Source organism: Mesoplodon mirus (assembly GCF_964341445.2).
Source record: "Mesoplodon mirus genome assembly, chromosome: 1".
In the NCBI taxonomy this organism is placed as follows: domain Eukaryota; kingdom Metazoa; phylum Chordata; class Mammalia; order Artiodactyla; family Ziphiidae; genus Mesoplodon; species Mesoplodon mirus.
Window position 1 is genome coordinate 40,720,830 of NC_138976.1, and position 20,271 is coordinate 40,741,100.

The following is a 20,271-nucleotide window of genomic DNA, read 5'->3' on the forward strand; positions in this document are numbered from 1 at the left end:
CTGTGGAAACTTCCAACAGAATGTGACGTAGTATTTCCCTGAGGCAGAGTGGCCCCAAACAGCAGATTCCTGTGTCAGTTTGGGAAACAGGTGCACCTCTAGGCATGGCTGGGACCTGCCAGAGAAGTAATGGGGCTGCCTCCCTGGTCTTAACTCTGGGGATACTTCAGCTGGCCCATAGACACCAGGCTGATAGTCCAAAATCATGCCCTTAGGGCCATTCTTCCCATGGCCACATTTCTTGGTCTATCCTATTGGTTCTCAGGGTTCCTTCTGTTCTCATTAATATACCACGGATGACAAATGACTTTAAACCCTGATAACAGCATTGTAAAAGCCCATGACCACCAACATTAATAACTACTGTTGGTGAGCAATGACGCAGTGGCAGCTCTTTGCTAAATGCTTTACAGTAATTATTTTACAGGTGAGGAAACTGAGGCTTACACAGGCTCGTTTATTCAAGATAAAAAAGCTAGCAAGGGGTGAATATGGGATTTCAACTCATCTGTCTGACTATGAATTCCATATCATGAAGGCTCTAGAGGGAAGGAAATGTACTTTACGATTTCAATTTACTTCTAAGAGCGCAGATGACCCACAAGGCATTAGCTGCGGCCATCTCCAAAGTTCTGTGGAGAGAGAAGTTAATGGAAACCACACATGTTCTGGGAAAGGAGAAAAAAAGTGTCTATCCACAACAGATTAACATTTCTCTTGCCAAGAAAACTAGAGTCGGGAAACTGCCTGGGAAGTAAATGCTCTTGAGAAATGAACTCTTTATACTGAGCTATTGTTGAAACTGAACTATTGTTGAAATAGTATTTTATTCTTCACTGATTTTAATTTTGAATTATTTCTGATATTACAATTTACTATAATGAGCTGTCTTTTTAAAAAAGGAAGTGTTTTTTTGTTTGTTTGTTTGTTTTTGTGGTACGCGGGCCTCTCACTGTTGTGGCCTCTCCCGTTGCGGAGCACAGGCTCCGGACGCGCAGGCTCAGCGGCCATGGCTCACGGGCCCAGCCGCTCCGCGGCATGTGGGATCTTCCCAGACCGGGGCACGAACCTGTGTCCCCTGCATCGGCAGGCGGACTCTTAACCACTGTGCCACCAGGGAAGCCCAAAAGGAAGTATTTTTAAATATGCTGTTAACAGTTTTTCACAGGAAAAAGTGCCACCAAGAATACAACAGATATACTTCTTTATTTTTAACCCTCATTTAAACGATGTGTCTCACCCTCCAAGATTACTGGAAGATCACTATAAAGGCAAGTAATAAGAATATTGCAGGTCAAATATATTTATAATACATTCCCCTCCCCTTCTCTGTAACAGTGTATGATTGCAAAACAGGTCTGATACAAAAAAATTAAAAACCGAGCAACTATGAATACATGTTCAAGAACTACAACAATCACTTATGGTTATTTTACTCTCTTTTCCTCGTCCTGTTCAAGAATTTGAACACCAGAGCAAGGAGTCTTGTAGCAACAAGTCAGATTTCCTCTTCTTTTATCTTGAACTTCATCAGGATTATAGCACTTCCCAAAAAAATTGAATGTGAAGTTAAGCAAAAGTAAACAAAAACGTATCTTTCACCTTCTGTTATAGAGCCAGGTTTGCTCCACCTTCACTTTTTCCACTGAGCCTCTCCCTAGGAAGGCTCACGATAACAATGACTTTGCATTATGCCCAGGGCAGTTCTAGGGAAGCATGAGTCAGAGGCAGACACAGATGAAAACAGCGCCAGTTCTGGAAATAGCGGCTGCAGCTTTCCTCCAAAATGGGAGACAGTGGTCACAGTCTCGGCCCAAAACCTCCCCTGCTCAGAGGTGAAAGGCCCATGAAATGGTTAAAGTGTGTGTGTGTGCATGCACACGCACCCAAGCTATACATGCACAGTGGTACGTCAGTGATCCTTTGATGGAAGATAGTTCAGCATCATTTAGATTCATCTTATGATAATCTGGTGCTCTACGATTAGGTAATGCTATTGTTGACCATGCCAGTGACTTAATCTCTAACAAAGACTCAAAGTATGCCAGGGTTAGCAATACAGGAGTATCATCCAGTGCCTTCTCTCCAGCAGCTTTCATTTTGATGGGAATGAAGGGAAGGGCGCCTTCGACAAGTCTGAAGCAGCTCAGTACCTATCTTTTCTTTTCACCTGCCCACTTGAGACACTATCTGCCAGTTGTATTGCAGAAAACACAAGCAGTTTCTTCTGCAAACCATAATATTCCTATTCATTTTGTCCTGCCAACAGTACAGAGAGATCTGGGGGACTAAACCTTTTATGACCCAAGTTCAGCATTTAGTAATACTGTTTTGGGGGTAGAGTTGGTTTCATTTGGTCTATAAGCAAATAGCCAATTCAGAAAGATTACAGAAAAACTTCACTTAACTTTAAATTTGCAATACATCAAGGTATGAATATATTTAAACATGGAAAGCAGCCATGCATTTTAGAAAAAATTATAATGTATATATTAAAAAATATCTGCACAGACTGAAGAAAAGGCATTTGTGAGAGCACCTTTACTGCATTCCAAAATAAAACGGCTTGTTATCTGGTCACACTATTGTTTGATTAAAAACAGCAAAAACATTTTCATGTCTAAGTTGTTTGGTCCGTGACAAACATCACAAAAACCTCAAATACCCTATGCCCTGTAAAGTTTACTAACTTAATATGAAAAGCAAAATTTCACACCAACCCTTGAAGACACCTGTCTCACCACGTAGTCTTACCCACTCTTCGGAAGACCTGAGCCTTCAAAATCTGACCCAGTCCACACCTAACCAAGCCAGGATGGGAGAGTCCTCCATAAACCATGAAAAGGCCCTCACTCTGGACGAGTTTCTAGGCCACAAGGGGTGGCCTTGGAGGGGCAGCCTGAGTCTCCCAGACCTTGCTTCCTGCCACCCCCAGGTGTCCGTGCCCCAGAACATGACAAAGACCAGCTGCACACGTTTCTCCTGGCCCAGCATCCAAAGCTGCTCCCCACTCCTACTTCGAGGAGCTGCCCTGGCAGACAGCTGAAAAGAGCACGGGGGGACAGAGCCAGGCCTGGTCCCAGGCCCGCACTGCGGACCCCCATGTTCTCACATGTAAAACAAGGGTTGGAGTCAGAGAAGCAGTAAGGCCTTCCCCCAGTCTAACAGCTCCAGTTCTGTACAGCATTCCAAATAAAACGCTGAAGTGAAGCGTGAGTGGTTGAGCTCTCCACGAGATGCTCTCCCCGCTCTGTTCGCTCCTGTGGCCCAGCACACCCAAGTGTCAAGGACTTCAAGTAGCTTTCATAACATTTTATTCACTAGCACTCTCCTCCAGGTGCTTGATTTATCATTTTTCCAGGTATTTTAGACAGCTCCTAGCTGGTGATTTTATTTTAAGTTACCTGAGCTTTTTAGTTCTTTCTGATGTTCTGTGCAGCTGTACTACACAACAATGACATTTCCACAGATCCAAAAACTATGTTCTAAACTATGTCAGAAACTCAAGATGACCAAGAACCATTTTAGAGAATATAATCATTTCAAGACAACAACTACCTGTACTAGAATTCACTTTTTGTCAGGAAATAAATTGAACATTGCAACCCTGCCGAGTGAAAGGTAACAGAGGTAGTTTTCCCCTCAGACCAGAAATCCACTGCAAAATGACAACAGAGGAGGAGGTATGCCCAATACTCAGTGCCATTCATTAGCGCATATTTGTATAAAGCTCCACCAGCCTTTAAGGGAACTTCAAATCATAACAGTTTGGGGAAAATAAATAAAAGCAATGACTTGAGTACAAAACATGATTATAGACTGATTTTAAAATGGAGCTTTGCTAGAATAGAAATCTTATCAACAGCCTGAAGAGCACTTTGAGAGCTTCCTGTTTGGAACAAGAACAATGACAACTTACTATACTGTAGCAGACAAACTGAAGAGAGATGCAAGTGAAACAGTCGAGTAGTGCTGAGAAACAGGACCAGTCTTCCTGAATAAAGTCCACAGATAGAGACAAAACATACAGACCTGTGTGAGTACTACCGCTATATGTGCCGCAAACCAAAGAACAATTACAGGAAGAAATGAAGGCTGGTTGGGGGGGGTGTTTTTGTTTGGGGGGGTTTTTTGGTCTATAAATAAATTTAAGAATGTCTTCCTATCTCACTACCACGGAGAAGGAAAAAAAACAAATGAATGGTGTCTATCCACATGCTATTAGGTAGTCAGTCTTTCACCATCTTATTTGAAGAGGTGCTCCAAAATGTACTAAATGCTTCGTTAGTGCCAGCTGTTTTAGATAAGACACCTCACTTAACTCCCACAAGGCTCTAGCAAGACAAGTATCCAGCCCCTTTGACAAGATGACACGTGGTGGTACAGTCATCAGGGGTCCACCATGGGAGCCAGGCCCAAGCCACCCAAGGTCTGCAAGCCACCCAAGATCTGCATACTTCAGGAAGGGTCACCTCTCCAAGACATTAGCACCCCTCTGCAGGAAACAACTGGATTTCATCAGACAAAATTCCAGAGAGACAAGAAAGGATCATTCTACAAAGATCAAAAGAAAGGCACACCTAACAAGGCTACGTGGACAAGGAGGACCACAGTCACAGGGAGGCAAGAGTCGGAACAAAACTAGGTCACGACGACTCCAACTGACACATGAGGACTCTAGGCTCAGTAACTCATTTGGGGATCTTGGGGGAGACATTCAGATTTTCCATTTACTGCACTACTGCCTTCTGATCTGCAAAATGGAGGACAAAAGTTTATTAGGATTATCTAGATACATACAGATCCTCACAAGAAATAAAAGCCTTAAGTATAAAAAACATGGTTTAATACCCATGAGAATGGCTAACGTAAAGAAATCTGACAATACCAAATGCTGATGAGAAGGCACAGAAACTGTAACCTTAAACATTGCTGTTGGCAATTTTTAGTAGTTTCTTAAAAATTAAACATACACCTACCAAAAGGCCAAGCCATGCCAGTCCTAGGTATCTACCCAAGAGGAATAGGTCTACATGAAGATAGTTAAACCACTATTCTAACAGCCAGACACTGCAAAATATCCAAACATCTATCGACCAATAATAGATAAACAAAATGTAGTACATCCACACAACAGAATACTTCATAATAAAAAGGAACAGGGACTTCCCTGGCGATCCAGTGGTAAAGACTCTGCACTCCCACTGCAGGGGGCACGCAGTTTGATCCCTGGTCGCAGTAAGATCCCACATGCCGTCGGGCAACTAAGCCCACATGCCACAACTACAGAGCCCTCGCACCGCAACGAAAGATCCTGCATGCTGCAACTAAGACCCAACACAGCCAATAAATAAATAAATATTAAAAAATAAAAGAAATATGGTATTCCTTATTTTAAAAAATGCTTGTTTGATTTACAGAAAGATACATAAAATGATCAATGATTTGGATATACACTTAATGCCATTTTTGTGGCCTACCTCACAAGTTCATTTGTTCTCATCACCAAAAAATAAAAGGGGTATATAACTGTTCTTTAAAATACTGTAAAAAAAAAAAAAAAAAAAAAAAAAAAGAGGTCATCTGTGGTGCTGAAAACACGTGGAATACTTTTTGAATATGAGAACACAACATCCAGAAATCACAAGAGGGGGCAACTTTGAAGAGCTCGGGAACTTGAAGTCACCACTCCTAACTCTGAAACATTCTCATTTCTCATTTTGCCTTGAAACCAAATATTTAGGGGAAAGGAAAAAACCCAAAACTGAAAGATGCAAACAAAAGGAAAAAAAATAGAGAAATAGAATGAAAAATTTACATCCTCAAGTTCAGAGGTAGCCTAAACTTGCTGCAGCACTTTGATTTCACATTAGTGAGCCAGAGAGAAATACAGCTTACCCTTGAACAATGTGAGTTTAAACTGCATGTGTCCACTTACACGTGGATATTTTTCGTTACTAAATACTACAGTACTACATGATCCATAGTTGGTTGAATCCAGGGATGTGGAGGAACCTCAGATATGGAGGACTCACTGTAAGCTAGTTATACCTGGATTAACCTCCAAGTTGTTCAAGGGTCAACTATACCGACTTCACAGTTTCAGTATGTTCTTATGAAGACAATCTGAATTTTGAGAACAGAAATTATGGCATCCTCAATTCTACAAAATAACAAAAGTTGAATGAACTGGAGCAAATATTTGTATCCTGCTATTAGCCTGGACAAGGCCTGTGGATAATGCAAATAGCCCAAAGTGATATGACTTCCTTTCCTTATGAGATCCAAATTGCTCTGTATGCATACCTAATGTACCTCTGATACAGGTTTCATTCAATTCTGTTTTCTTCTGTTTCTAGTTTTTTACATCTCAACTGTAAACTCTCTGAGGACTGTTTTCCATTCATCTCTGTACTCCCTACTCCTTACTAAGGGTTTTGTGTGTTGTGGATATGCAATGAAGTTAGTAAACAAATTGTTTAAATAAATATAGAATTTAATAAGGAATGCATTACACAGAATCATAAACAGTATTACATTTCTAGCCTTGGGTTTCCAAATCATTCTGATTCATAAGTGTCAGAAGAATTTTTATGATGGGTTCCAGCCTTACTTGCAAAACATGGATGCATTTATTTTTTAAAATCACATATTCAATAAAGACACTAACACTATTTATATGTACGTCAATCAAACCCCTATCTGTGCTTACAAATCAGGTAAAAGCATTAAAATGGATTCAGTTAATTCAATTACTCCATTTCCCACCATAACTTCCAGCCTGCATGTGTAAAGGGCTGCTTTATCAAAACAAGGCCCAGGAATGGAAACTCTAGTCCAGGGTAGCCTCAGGTAAAATGCATCATATACTCAAATCCTTAGTTTGTGCTACATTGGTTTAGATTTATTTATCACATGCTATCTTGTAAATGATCTTTGATATGTTGTGTGTTTTATCTCCCATGGCCAGAAATGACATATCCTGTTTCTTTGGCATTTTCCAGCAGGTTCTTACACAGGGCCTTATATACAACAAATCTAAGAAAATATGTTGACTGATTAGACTGATTTAGGCTTTCAGCTCTCCTCATTATCTGAAAAAATAGAGTCCTTTAACTTTTTTTCCTCTGCGTTGCTTTATGCACATATAAACTAAAATCACATAAACCCAGAGTTTTGTGTGGGAAACATATGACAGGAAAGAGTATGAGAAGAATACAATGGAGATGGAGTTTTCTAAATGAGATACTTGCAAAAAGCACCAGTGTTTTTAGGCCAGCAATTCTACCCAAGTGGATCAGGGTGAGTTTATTTACTGCCAGAATACAGATAGAAGACTTCAGGGTATCCACTTTAGATTTCTCACAAATATAAAGCCAACTCAAATCCGATTGACTATAAAATGAAGTACTGTAAATTTTAAAGTTCCTGACAACAAGGCACTTTAAAGGGTAACAAGAAAGTAAAATAAATTTGAAGCACTTTATATACAGTATCTCATTTGGTCTTCAAATCCACTCCCTGAGCAGGCAGAAACAGTTATCATTATTCTCATTTTACAGATGAAGAAAATAAATCTCAAAAGCAAGTGACAATTGGGAAAATGGACCCACAATGAGTTATATTAAAGAAAAATTTGGGGAATTTACAGAAAAAAATCTGGGCATCCAGGAGAAAAAACCAGGTCACTCTGAGGAAAAGAAATGAGGCCACTGTCAAACTTTTTGCAAGACAATGGAGGAACATATATCTAGGATACTTAAAGAAAATATGAGCGAAGGATTTTATGTCTAGTTGAACTGACCCTCATGTATAAAGAACACAAACTTATAAACATACAAGAACTCAGGAACTACTGCTGCCCCAAGCTCTTCCTGAGAAATCCACTATAAAACTGGCTTCAAAAAACCAAAATGACTGAAGATCAATACAAGGGTAGGTGATGAGCATTAAATATAGATGGACTTGCAGAATTAAAACTAAGTGATTTTATAAAGGATACAGTATAATATGTAATGGTTACATGCTCTGACATTGTAGGTACAACTATCAAAAAGGGGAGAGGGGATGGGAAGATTATATGAAAAATACTATTAGTTTGTTGACTGTGTCATAGGTATTTATCTGGAAGCTGAAAGATAACACCTCAAGTCACAGGATGGAAGACAGAGTGGGGTGGGACAAGAAAAGGTTAGTATCTAATTTTACTAATGCTCACAGCAGGAAATCAATACACATGAGCAAAAAAAAGTGGACAAGAGGCAGAAATGTATTATCATGTCAAAGTAACCAACCATTAGAACAAAAATACAAGCCTTCCTAAATGCCAAAAAAATGGACAAAAGAGAAAAAATGTATCATAAAACTGTAAGTATTAATTTTATAATTAATACAAATTGGCTTAACTGGCCTATTAAATAAAAGGATTTTCAGATGAAAGCAAAAGTCAAGCGACAAACTTAAGGAGCACATAATTAGGTGGCAGAGTTGGGATCAGTGTCAGTCTTCCTGGCTCTGAGCTCTCTTTATAGAAGAGATGAAAAAGATGATCCACGACAGCCAGGAAAGCTCTACCAAATGTGCTTTAATGGAAACCTCCGTCATTAGAGAACAAAATAAAAACCTGCACATTAAAGTTTTTTTAAATGCAAAAGCCAGGTATAACTTTATAGAAAGGTACCATTTGTGAGATTCACTCAGCTAATTCACTCCACAAATATTTATTGAGGCTGTATGTGATCAGGTCCTTCTCTAAGTACTGGAAACACAAGGCTTGAGTGTCATTTTTCCTTTGTGCAGAGACCCAGAAATATAAATGAAATACATGTTGGCTAGACTTAAAGACACATGCTAGTGTCAGCCTCCTAAAATAGAAGATTAATGGAAACAATGACAGGCCCTAAACTACACTGACACCAGTAGGTGCTACTAAAATAATGCATCTTATTAGTGCCATATGATACCAGGCACAAAACAGCAGCTCATTAAAATGCCTAAGATGAGAATGATTGCCAAGTAAAGCATTCTGTCACAGGAATGTAACTAATGCTTCCTATAAAACTAAAAGTCACAAAAATTTCCTCTGCCCGCCTCCATTTTCTAGCCAAACTCTTATGTTTTATATTAAAATGGCTTTCATCTCTCACGGCACATAAGAGTTGATGGCTGCTGGCATCAAATCTGCTAAAATCAACAATGGTGTAATTATCTGCACACTTTCAAGTGTTTCCAAAATACATGCTGGTTGAGATTTTCCTAACTTAGAAACGTATGCTTTATGTTGGTGGTCTAGGAATGTCAATAGCCTGGGTTAAAAAGAATTTTTAAGTCTTGCCCAAAGCATTCTTTTCTACAACAATTATTCGATTTGTTTATAACTCATCTACCTCCACAAAGCATCTGACATATCATATTGCTATTTTGTGAAACTAATGGTACAGTTACATGAGTTGATACATGTAAAGCACTGAGAAGAGTGCTTGACACATGACAAGTGTCAGCTATTATTACAGTAATAGTTCCATTCAAAGATTGTTTTTAAAATATGTGAATAAGTGCATGAGGGTAAGTGGATGACTTTTAAATTTTCCCCATCATGCCAGCTGAAAACAGGAAAAAATTTTAGTACACTCAAAATTCTCACTTTTCTTTAAAGAACTGCAGATTCTTAAAAAAATCTACGAAATCGATGAAAATTTAATCCTACAATAAAATTATACAGATCAGACCTCCTTCCTGAGGCTACCAAAAATACATTTTATCAGCAATTCTTTCTTGGTCTAGCTAAGGAAAAAAAAAAAAAAAAAAACCAAGATCTTGTGAAACCAGATCTAACCTGAGACCTGGTACAGAAAATTTAATAAGTTATGTATTTGTCAGGGATTACAAGGAAAAAAGGGAGACGCACAAAAAAGACTGAGTTCCAAATATTTCAGCAATAAAATAACGAATTTCATATTAACAGTGCTATATAATTACCCCTTTTGTTTGGTTTCTTTGTAATTATTTTTAATAAATTATTCTGCCTCCTCCTATCACTCAAGTAAGTTGTCATCCAAAGGCACAATCAGTACAACACAGGACACAAAGCCACTCACTGATAGGGAAGGCGTAAGAGAGGGCGGCTGGTGCCTCAAGAGCTGTGACTCATTAGAATCCATAAAGCTTTTCTACGAGATCAAGTATCAATGAAGCTATTGTAAGAGGTTACAGCTATATAAATGTAGACTAGTTATGAATTCTCACATGGCAAGAGCATTTTCGAAAAGAGGAAAGGGCACCAGTGCCTGGGAAACCACTCAACACGAATGCTGCCTCAGTTACATAAGAGTGGCTGCCCACACCTACCATTTTGCTAAATGCAGGTAGTGCCTATAAAGAGAAGGGACCCTTTGGTTCAGCACTCCCTAAATTCATCTTGTGCCGTTTTGCCAAGCTTTGTATCCTAAGAGCTCCAGAGTCAAGCCTAACACCGTTGCCGACGGCTGTTACAGATCCAAGAAAAAAAAACAGAAAATTTTTATTAGTCTTAAATACTGTTTTCCAGAAATCATAAACCAAATAGAAAACAGATCTTTGTCACAAAAGACAAATAGCAGTAAAGCACTTTATTAAATAGTTTAAAATTTGTACCTACCTTTATCATTTTGAATATTTCAATATCAGAATTGTAATAAAAACATTCTCCTAGAATGTGTAAAATTTTAAAAGGAGCAATAAATGTGGCAAAATGCATAAGCCAAGTTGGATTCTAAAAATCTTCTGTGAATTATTATCAAGGTTATCAATGATTTCAGTACAGAATCAAGCGTGTGGAAAGAACAAATGAAAAAGCAGAGTGAAAATGGTCCAGAATTTAGGAAGGATATTATCACAAAGAAAATAGTTCCAGTACTTTTCTCTCAAAGACTCAGAAAATAGAATTTACCATTTAGATCCCACTAAAATGGCCGCTAAATGCTATAAATCCAGTTTCACAACCATCTTTCTAGATTTTCATGTTTTACTCAATATTTCAAGGCAAACTTCACCAAATTTTAAACAATTTTATGCTTATGGGTATTATTTTTCAGGTTCTGGCAGAAAATAATTATTAAGGTAACCTTAAAGGGTGCTTTTGTTGGAGACCATTTGCACCTAGCGTTTCTTATGACTAATCGAAACAGAGGCCAATCCTACCCTCACCAAGACACTTGCTTGTAAACAAACTAACACACATGAAGGAGCTCTTGTTAATAATAACAGCAAACTTTAGTATTGTTGAATTTTCAATGTTTTGAAAGTATGCCAATGAATACTTCTGACATCATCATATTACTTACTGATGACTAGAAATGAGTATTTTTTAAATTTGTTCTACTTTCAGATGTGCATAAAGTAGAAAAGGTGCTTCTTTCGAATATGAAAATTGGAATTTTCTTCCTCTAAAGAAATCATAATGCCAGTCAGATATTTTCTTCAAATATATGATTTCATAAATTATTACATAATCCTTAGAATACTGATTAAAGAATTATCAAAAATGCTGTATCATGTATATATTTATAAGAACATTATATTAGTCCTTAATCTTTCAATATGATAGATAATTTGTATTTATCTTTGAACCAGTTAAAGATAAAAGCAGAAAAAAAAATGTGTTCTTCCAAAACCAGTAGTCATTTAGTAAAATCTATTAACATTATTTTTAAAAATATACATTATACAATTCACCGTGGCAATCGCCATTGTTTAACCCGCCCCTTGCAGAGCAGGCTGATCCATTCATCCTAGCTGTTCTTTGTATAGTTGTTCACATTCCCCTTGCCTTTCTGTTGCATAAATTATTCAAACTAAATAAAAGGAACTCGAAACAGTGAAAAAGAAAGAATATCAGAATGTAAGGAGAAAATACCTGAGGACCAGAAGCAAAAGAGAGGTGAGTTTTGTAACTAAAAATGAAGAAAAAAAAAACTGTCAAGGAATTCAGTTACACCAGTGGAAAAAGGGCTAAAACATAAAGTAAAATAGAAATAACTGTCAGAGAAAATAGGAGAAAATGCAGACAAAAGAATGACACATCTACAGAAAAGACAAGAAATGAAAATCCGTAAGACAGCATAGAAAGACAGTAGAGCTATCTGGTGGGTGGGTGGGAATGACACAACACAGCAGTAGGCCAGGAAAGGCCAGGAGAGCATCTTAAATCACTTTACCGGTGGTACCTCTCATTCACCCAGCTTACTTTATTTCATTATTCGTTATTTTAACCCACAGCTGAGCACAGTATAAGTTTGTTTTGCTTCTCCTTCTGAGTTCACTGAAAACCTCAACTAGTATTTCAAGTTACACCAGGTTATGCCTACCACTTAGCGCCTTCAAGATTTTAAGGGGGGGAAATAATCATTCCTGTAAGATTCCATTCTTTAACGTTTAACTCCTCACCAAACGCCCCTCTTCAGACTCTGGCCTTGCACCACTGCTTTCTGTTTTCCTTCCTCGAGCAGGTCAGTAAAAATCAGAGAAAAAAATGTTATGACCCTAGCATAGTTAAATACAAGACCAGTCATCCCACAAGTTCACTCATCAGGGCTGAATCCTGCCTGAGGCCTGAAGGTGCAAATACAGACTCACGGGATGGAGGAAAGGGCAGCAGGAGGGAGAGAAAGGGGCAAAGACAAAGTAGGCAAATAAAAGCAATGGCTAGATTTTAAATGTACAACCAACCAGAAACGACTAAAACTCATATTCTTATTTTACAGTTACATAAAATGAATAAAAGCAGAAAACGCCATAGTTTTATTCTAACGTTGCAGAAAAACAGTAAACGCATGAAAAAAGAAAAATTGACTTCTGGCATGGCAAACATTTAAAAACGCTTACTAAACTCAATAGTAAGTTAACTACCTACATTCCTACGAATAACAGGTTCAAATCCCAGCAAAAAGTTAACAAATGACCTATGTGAATACTCATAACCACAGAATTTGATCTGCATTTTGGAATAGACACTCGGGCAATCAGAGGACACACCTCGGCTACCAGCTGCAGTATAGCTTCTGTGCCTTTCAGAACTTGTTCTCATGCCCTTGGCAGCTGACCGTTCCCCCTTTCTAAACCCTGCCCTTGAAAATACTGCATATGCTTTGCCTCCGTGAGCTCCAAACTCTCTCCCAGGTGCGGCAGAGGCAAAACAGTGGGCAAAGGGCTCAGCTGCTGTGCAGAACCAGAAGGAAAGACAGGAGACGCTGATAGTTAATATTGTCTGATACAATTCTGAAATTTCCCACCTTCTTGCCCTGCCCACCTCCACCCTCAAAGCTAGTCAGCTTTAAGCTTCATTCCTGGAAAGGAAGCTCAACATGATGGTCTCAACCCACTTCATTTTCACGTCCTCCTCAAAACTGCTGCCCACAATTTCTAAGAAAAGTCATTAGTGCGTCCTCCCCATAAGCTCCAACACAACAGCCTCTCTCAAGGAGAAATGGCTCAATGCAGAACTCCAGTTTTCCTGGAAGGCAAAATCCTCAGTCCCTACCCTTCTCATTCTCAGAAGGCAGTGGTTAGGTCATGGGTGTCACAGATAACGGTTACTTCAAATTCAGATTTGGGTAGTGATGGTAGCTGGTAATCCACAAAGATAAGGGCTTCCCCTTCTTTTATGCATGATACATTGTGTGCTTGGGTAATCTTACTTAGGGTTTAAAAAAATAACAGCTAAAAAATATTTTTTAAAATACTAAATAAGCCGTAATTCTTTTGCCTTCTTTGGACATTTTATGATCTCATCTATCCATCACCTCACAAACATTTTTAAAAACACCTAGACCATGAACCTACCACAGCATGTCAAGGTATGGTCAGAACACTCAAGCCCGTTCAAAATGACAACTTTTTCTATTACTGTTTAACTGAAGTGACATATATGACTGTTTAAAGAGTCACACTCTTCACACACTGGATGTCTTCTTACAAATGACTATACTCCTAGGCCAGTTCTTTTTGCAATTCTCTCAGAAGCTGCCCTTGGTATCCTTAAATGCACTCTGAAACTTTGGTATCACCTTCATTATGATGTGCTTTGTGCACATTCTCGGACGCTGCAATGCCCATACTAAGGCAACACATCACAGAAGTTGGCAGCAATGCTATCAGCAAGAATTTGGCTTCAGAATCAGAAGTGATTCATCATACATTCTAGCAGCAGAAAAACAACACACTGCTATTTTAATCCCTTGGTGCTTTCAAGAATCAAAACACAGTAAAATAATTAAAGCAAAAGCAACAAAAATCATATCTGCTGTAAGGTTTGTGAAAACATTATTCACTTTTAAGAGTTTTCAATGAAATCACTCAGGAAACAACAGACTACTTACCTTATTTCGTATTACTTATTACAATGACAAATCAAGTTTTGACTTAACACAATTTCAGGAGAAAACAGGTAGTCCAAACTTCTGCAAAGTAGCATACTGAAATTCTAAGTGTAGAAAAACAAACTTCTCATTTGCATTAGTAAATAAAACCTCTCCTAGTGTTTCAAAAGTAATACACTCTTTCATTTTCTCTCTCCATTTTTCAGAGTACTCTAAAGTCTAAATGAATGAGTGTGCTGTCTCTATCACGACCAAGCAGAGAAACCTGATACTGTGGGTGCCTTATTCAGAACAACCCCCTTTTTTAGAGGTAGTTATATAATAATATAACACCATAATAAATACTACTGGTCTAATGTAATAATGGAACTCGCTTATGTCCTAACGCTCTATTTAATAAGCATGAAAGATATCTCTATCCCGGGTCATTCTAACTTCCTGAGAACACAGTACGTTGATAAGTCACTGGAATTATCAACCAGCGTTTCTACAGAACTATCCAGGTAAATCTAAGATTTACTGCAAACTTAAAAAAAAAAAAAAAGCTACTCTGTCGTTGCGACCAAGTATTCAGGGGGAGACGGGGAGACTGATCAAGAACTCCATCCAGGGCTCTCTTTCGGGGACCCCCTACCTTTTCCAACACTTCTTCTGTCTCCTTTCGTTTCCGTTTTCGGGGTCTCCTGTTCACTCGGACCCATTTGGCGACCTGAAGTTCAAAAACCACAGGGCATTTTAAACACAGGACGACGGGTCCTGAGGGCCGCCCCTCAGCGTGAGAAACAAACGATCGACAGCCTCGCGACATAGCCTTCCTCGGCTTCACCTGGGGGAGCCACAGGCACCCTTCGGGGCTCGCAGGGCCGCCTCAGCGCAGGGGGCCCTCGGGTCTGCGGCGAGCCGAGGCCGCGACCTTCGCCCCGGCCGCTCCCTCCGTCATGGGCCCGATTTGCCGCCCCCGCGCCGGTGGGAGCCAGAGCCCCCGAACGAGGGCCATCTTACCCACCGCTGCCGCGCGTCGCCGCCGACCGGGGTCTCCGCGCCAGGGATGCAACGCGCAACCCACCGCCCGGGAAGGGAGGGGAGCCCAAGGACCGCGCCGCCTGCACTCACCTCGGCGCTCACTTGCCGCGCGAGCCCGCACTCCGCCCCGGCCAGGCGCTCCCTCTGCAGCGGCTGCGGGGGAAGGGGACAGAGTCAAGTTTTTCCCGGGAGCCGCCCCAGCCTCCCTCCCCCGCGCCCCACCAACTCGGCGCGCCAACCCCGTACCTCGCCCGCGGTAGGTGAAGGTGGGAGCCTGGTGCTGGAATCCGCGCCCAGGGCCGTCCAGCCCGACGGAGAGCGGATAACGCTCGAGGCCCGCAACACCTAAGGCACAGCGCGGGCGGCGGGCGAGCGCGGGGCCGGAGCGGCGGCGCGGGCGGCGGGCGGGCGCTGGGCGGGGGCGGGGCCTGCCTTAAAGGTATAGGCGGCCGCGCCGCCCTCCCCGCAGGTCGCCTCCGCCCCCACCCCCGCCGGCGCGCCGCCTGTGTTATTGTTCTCTTCACAAACATCTTTCTTCTCCTCCCTGCGTCCTGCCCGCGTCCTCCCACGCGCGGGCCGATTCCCGGCGCGCGCACTTACCTTTCCAGCCCACAAGCCTGCGGGACCCCGGGTACCGCGAAAGGGCTTCTTGGCCGCGGTGGGAGCAGAATTGCTGCCCGCCGGCAGGCGAAAAGGCTTAGCGGCAAAAGCTCCCTCAACCCCGTGGCCAGCCTGAACTCGCCCTTCGGGTCAGAAACCTAAGTGTCCAGATGGCCTTCGCGGAGGGAAAGGAACTTTCCTAATGGAGTTTTCTCTGGGAATGGATTAGACGCCATTGAGTTGACCTTTTTCAGTGGCCCCTCCGGACTCCGGGGCGGTGGCAGGTGACCTCCTGGGGGAGAAGCCGCGAGCGCGTGAAAGGCGAACCCGGAGCTCCGCCCGCGCGCCGCGGGAGCTAACGCGCTCTGGGTGAGCCCGGCCGGCGCCGCGCTAGCCCGGCCTGTGGACCGCTCCAAAGCGACTAGTAGAATTTAAGAAGGGGACAATACGTCTTCATAAATAGGGGTAAACTTTCCACTCAGCTTATAAAAGTGTGAAATACCCTCATTTTTTTCCGCCGACCCCCAAAAGGCTTTCTTTCCATCCTCATCAGAAGTGGGCTGAACCAGCCTGGGGGGTGAGTGCTTTGGGAGAAGAGTCGGGTCGCACTCGTGTTTGCTGATGTTGACCATTCCTTTAACTTTATCGCATTTCTTTAAAGAAAATCTGTCTTGCCCTCTCTTTATTGCTACTCCATCCTTCTTTCAAGATCAAAAGCTTTAGATCAAAGCCAAGATCAAACTCACTACTTTAAATAGAAGCAACTTTGCCATGGAGTATTTTACACAAAGGGGAGCTTCTTAATGGAGACATCAGAGTGGAAAACTTTATTTTATCCCTTCATCCCAGATTCATAACTGGACTAACTTAAAATTACATTGATGATGCACTTCTGTTTCCTAAAACAAACAACAGGACTGCTCAAACGGGAGTTTCTTGACTTAGTGTTTGTGTTAACAGGAATTAAAAAAAAAAAAAAACCTATGTAGAGTTAAATCAACATATTAACCGTTATTAGCTAAGTGCTATGAAATGCATGCTCGTTTGCTGAAGATTTTTTCACGGTGTTATCGAATCTTTTTATATATAATGTACAACCATCACATACAATTTTTGTACTGTAAAAGAAATGCACAAAAATAGATAGGCTTGCAAGCCTCAAATGCACATCAATATAGGCAGGTAAAAATTACAAATGATGAAGTGGATTATGTAATTGCAGAGCTGCTTAATTTTAAATGGAAATGGAAATAAAACTATTTAAGCTTCCATGCTACTAATAACGGTTCCAGAATCAATAGAAATCTATCACTGACTGACATTTCCCTTTACCCACTAGAATTTTTTTTTCTTGGGAATTCACCATGTCTAAGATCCCTAATACAAACAGTTCACTATTGATGTACAGTGCCATGCCTAAATGGACCTCTCTTAAGTGTCCTCTTTGTTGATTTAGCAACAATTTAAAAACATGTAGTCTTAGAAGAAACAAAAACCAAAGTAAATTCCAACAATCCAGCAGCAGGAAGAAAGATAACTATTGCAAATTAAATCTTATACAGACTTCTATGAAAATCTGCTGTTACAGCTGGGTAGTTAGTACTTGAAAGCTTTTTCCCCTTATAATTTTCATCTGGTTGTGGTCTCAAATACACACACACACACACACACACACACACACGATTGTTCCTCATTCTAAAAATCCCTTTGAGCCAGTGGAAAGATCTTAAGAACTGAGACCTGGGACCACCATCTCGGTGCCATTGACAGTCTCCTTTCTTGCTAGCACCCAGTTCACAGAGAATCTAACGGTTTCTGGCACAAGCTGAGCAAGAAAACATCCTACTGTTACTCTGCTCTTCTAGGACTTTGAGTGGGTAGCAAAAGCTGTGGTCCATTCTAAGTGCCTACTAACTCGTCTCCTTGTTTGTCCTCTTGCCCCCCAAACCCACCCCCTCAATCTTCCTTCTCCACAAAGAAACTAGGATGGTATTTATAAAGGTAGTTCAAATGGTATCACTTTGCTTTACTGAGAATGCATTTCCTTCCCTTTTTTGCATGGCTGGCTCCTACTTATTCTCTAGTGTTGGGCTTAAACAACACTTCCCCAGAAAGGTCTTCCTCACTCCCCAATCCAAATTATGTCATCCCACTATGTTTTCCTATTTATTTCCTTGAAAGTAATTATCTTTTATAGATATTAAAATATTTTTATTTTTATTATTTTTAAATAATTTTTAAAATAATTATTTATTTTTGGCGGCGTTGGGTCCTTGCTGCGCGCGGGCTTTCTCTAGTTGCTGGGAGCAGGGGCTACTTTTTGTTGTGGTGCGCGGGCTTCTCATTGAGCTGGCCTCTCTCGTTGCGGAGCACTGGCTCTAGGGCGCGCAGGCTTCAGTAGTTGCGGCTCGTGGACTCTAGAGCACAGGCTCCGTAGTTGTGGCGTGCGGGCTTAGTTGCTTCACAGCATGTGGGATCTTCCCGGACCAGGGCTCGAACCCGTGTCCCCTGCATTGGCAGGCGGATTCTTAACCACTGCGCCACCAAGGAGGCCCTAAAATGTTTTATTTTTATTGAGACATTATTCTTTAGAAAAATTTGTGCAGATAGCACAGAATTCCCGTGTGCCAACATAACCCACAGTTTCCTTTATTATTAATTTCTTGCATCAGTGCCGGGAATTTGTTACAATTAATGAACCAATATTTGATACATTATTAAGTAAAGTCCATAGTTTACATTCGGGTTCACTCTTGTGTTGTACAGTTCTATTATAACTATTTTTTATTAATTTATCAAATATCTATTTCCCCGACTGGATTTTAAGGTCCAGGAAGAAAGAGATCCTGTCCCTTCTGTTCCTGATTTTTGTCCAGTCACTAAAAACACTGCCTGGCACATAGTAGATGCTCAATAAATGTGTTAAGTAAGTGAATGGAAGGATAAAGGAATAAATGACTGAATGAATGGCATATGAAATTTCATGGGGGAGAATCTTAAGAAGATCTTTCTAATTAACTCCTGCTTGTTTCTCTACTAAAATACCTTAATTTGTAAAGAGCGCAGAATTATACATTTTTTAAAAGGAGACACCATGGGTTATCAGTTACACTGCCAGGGAACTTCTAAAATGACCTTTTTTTTTTTTTTTTTTTTTTGCTGTACGCGGGCCTCTCACTGTTGTGGCCTCTCCCATTGCGGAGCACAGGCTCCGGACGCGCAGGCCCAGCGCCCATGTCTCACGGACCCAGCCGCTCTGCGGCACGTGGGACCTTCCCAGACCGGGGCACGAACCCACGTCCCCTGCATCGGCAGGCAGACTCTCAACCACTGCACCACCAGGGAAGCCCTAAAATGACCTTTATTAAAAAATAAAATAAAAATAGAAATGGGAAATAAAAGTTCCTAATTCCCTCATATATTATTCACTAAAATTGTATCCCCAAATGGTGGTAGGAGCTGAATTTAATCTGGAATGAAACATTAACATATTTCATGACCCTGGAAAAGTATTAATTCTCTTTGATCATGTTCAATATAACCTCAACACGTTTCTCCTTTTGTCCACCTAAATCTACCTTTCTGCATCAGGGGACCCCAGTGAAGGACCCCAGTGAAACCTGAAGAAGACAACTTTTTAAAAAATTGAATTCTGTAGCTGGGGATGAATACTCTAATAACTATCTTTGAAAATGTGGTGAAAGCACTTTAAAGCTATCTTTTAAAAACAGATGTCTTCTATTTTAATTATATCTTTAAAAATGGCTTGTCTAGTAGAGATGCAAGTTTTGGAAAACAAATGTGTTAAGAAACTTTCTTGTCAAAGCAGTTTATAATAGCTGAAGACAATTTCAGAAGCTGAGGAAAATGCCATTGCTTTAAAATAAAAGCATGACTTAACCTAGTGGCTGGAGATTACTTTTGGAGGGAAAATCCTTTTTCTGTTTTCTTTTTTTAGTCGAGAGGAAGTAACTCCTTGAAATGACTCCTTTCACTGGAAAATGATAGTGATACAAATTTCATATTGTTAATATGGATGTGTGCCTCTGCTTGGTGATGAGGTACAGTCCAGAGGAATGAGAAGCAGCAGCATGCCTTCCTAGGCAACCAGAAGGCTGAAAGGGCTAATGAGGGAAGCCCTTTAATTAGACCGAACAGCTTCAGATGGCAAATTATACTCCCTTGTGCACAGCAGAGGGAAAACTATCCACTATAAGAAGTCAAAAGACTTTTTAATACCAAACAAGGTAGAAAGGTCCAGAAGCTTTTGCTGGCTTCAGAAGGGCTCTATAGC

At 40.8% G+C, this 20,271-nt stretch overlaps 1 protein-coding gene across 7 annotated transcripts in view; it reads right to left on the reverse strand.

The window, feature by feature from the left end:
- AOPEP (aminopeptidase O (putative)) overlaps positions 1–20,271 on the reverse strand; it is a 374,682-nt gene that overhangs the window by 67,752 nt on the left and 286,659 nt on the right. For 3 of the 7 annotated variants that reach the window (XM_082621524.1, XM_082621523.1, XM_082621528.1), the window contains 2 exons: positions 15,468–15,530; positions 14,989–15,063 (listed from right to left, as the gene is read on the reverse strand). In XM_082621524.1, coding sequence (XP_082477650.1) covers positions 14,989–15,063; positions 15,468–15,530 — 138 coding nt within the window. Of the gene's footprint in view, positions 1–1,122; positions 10,485–14,988; positions 15,064–15,467; positions 15,531–20,271 lie in introns of those variants that run through there. The other 4 variants (XR_014294103.1, XR_014294104.1, XM_082621526.1 and 1 more) reach the window with 4 other exon arrangements.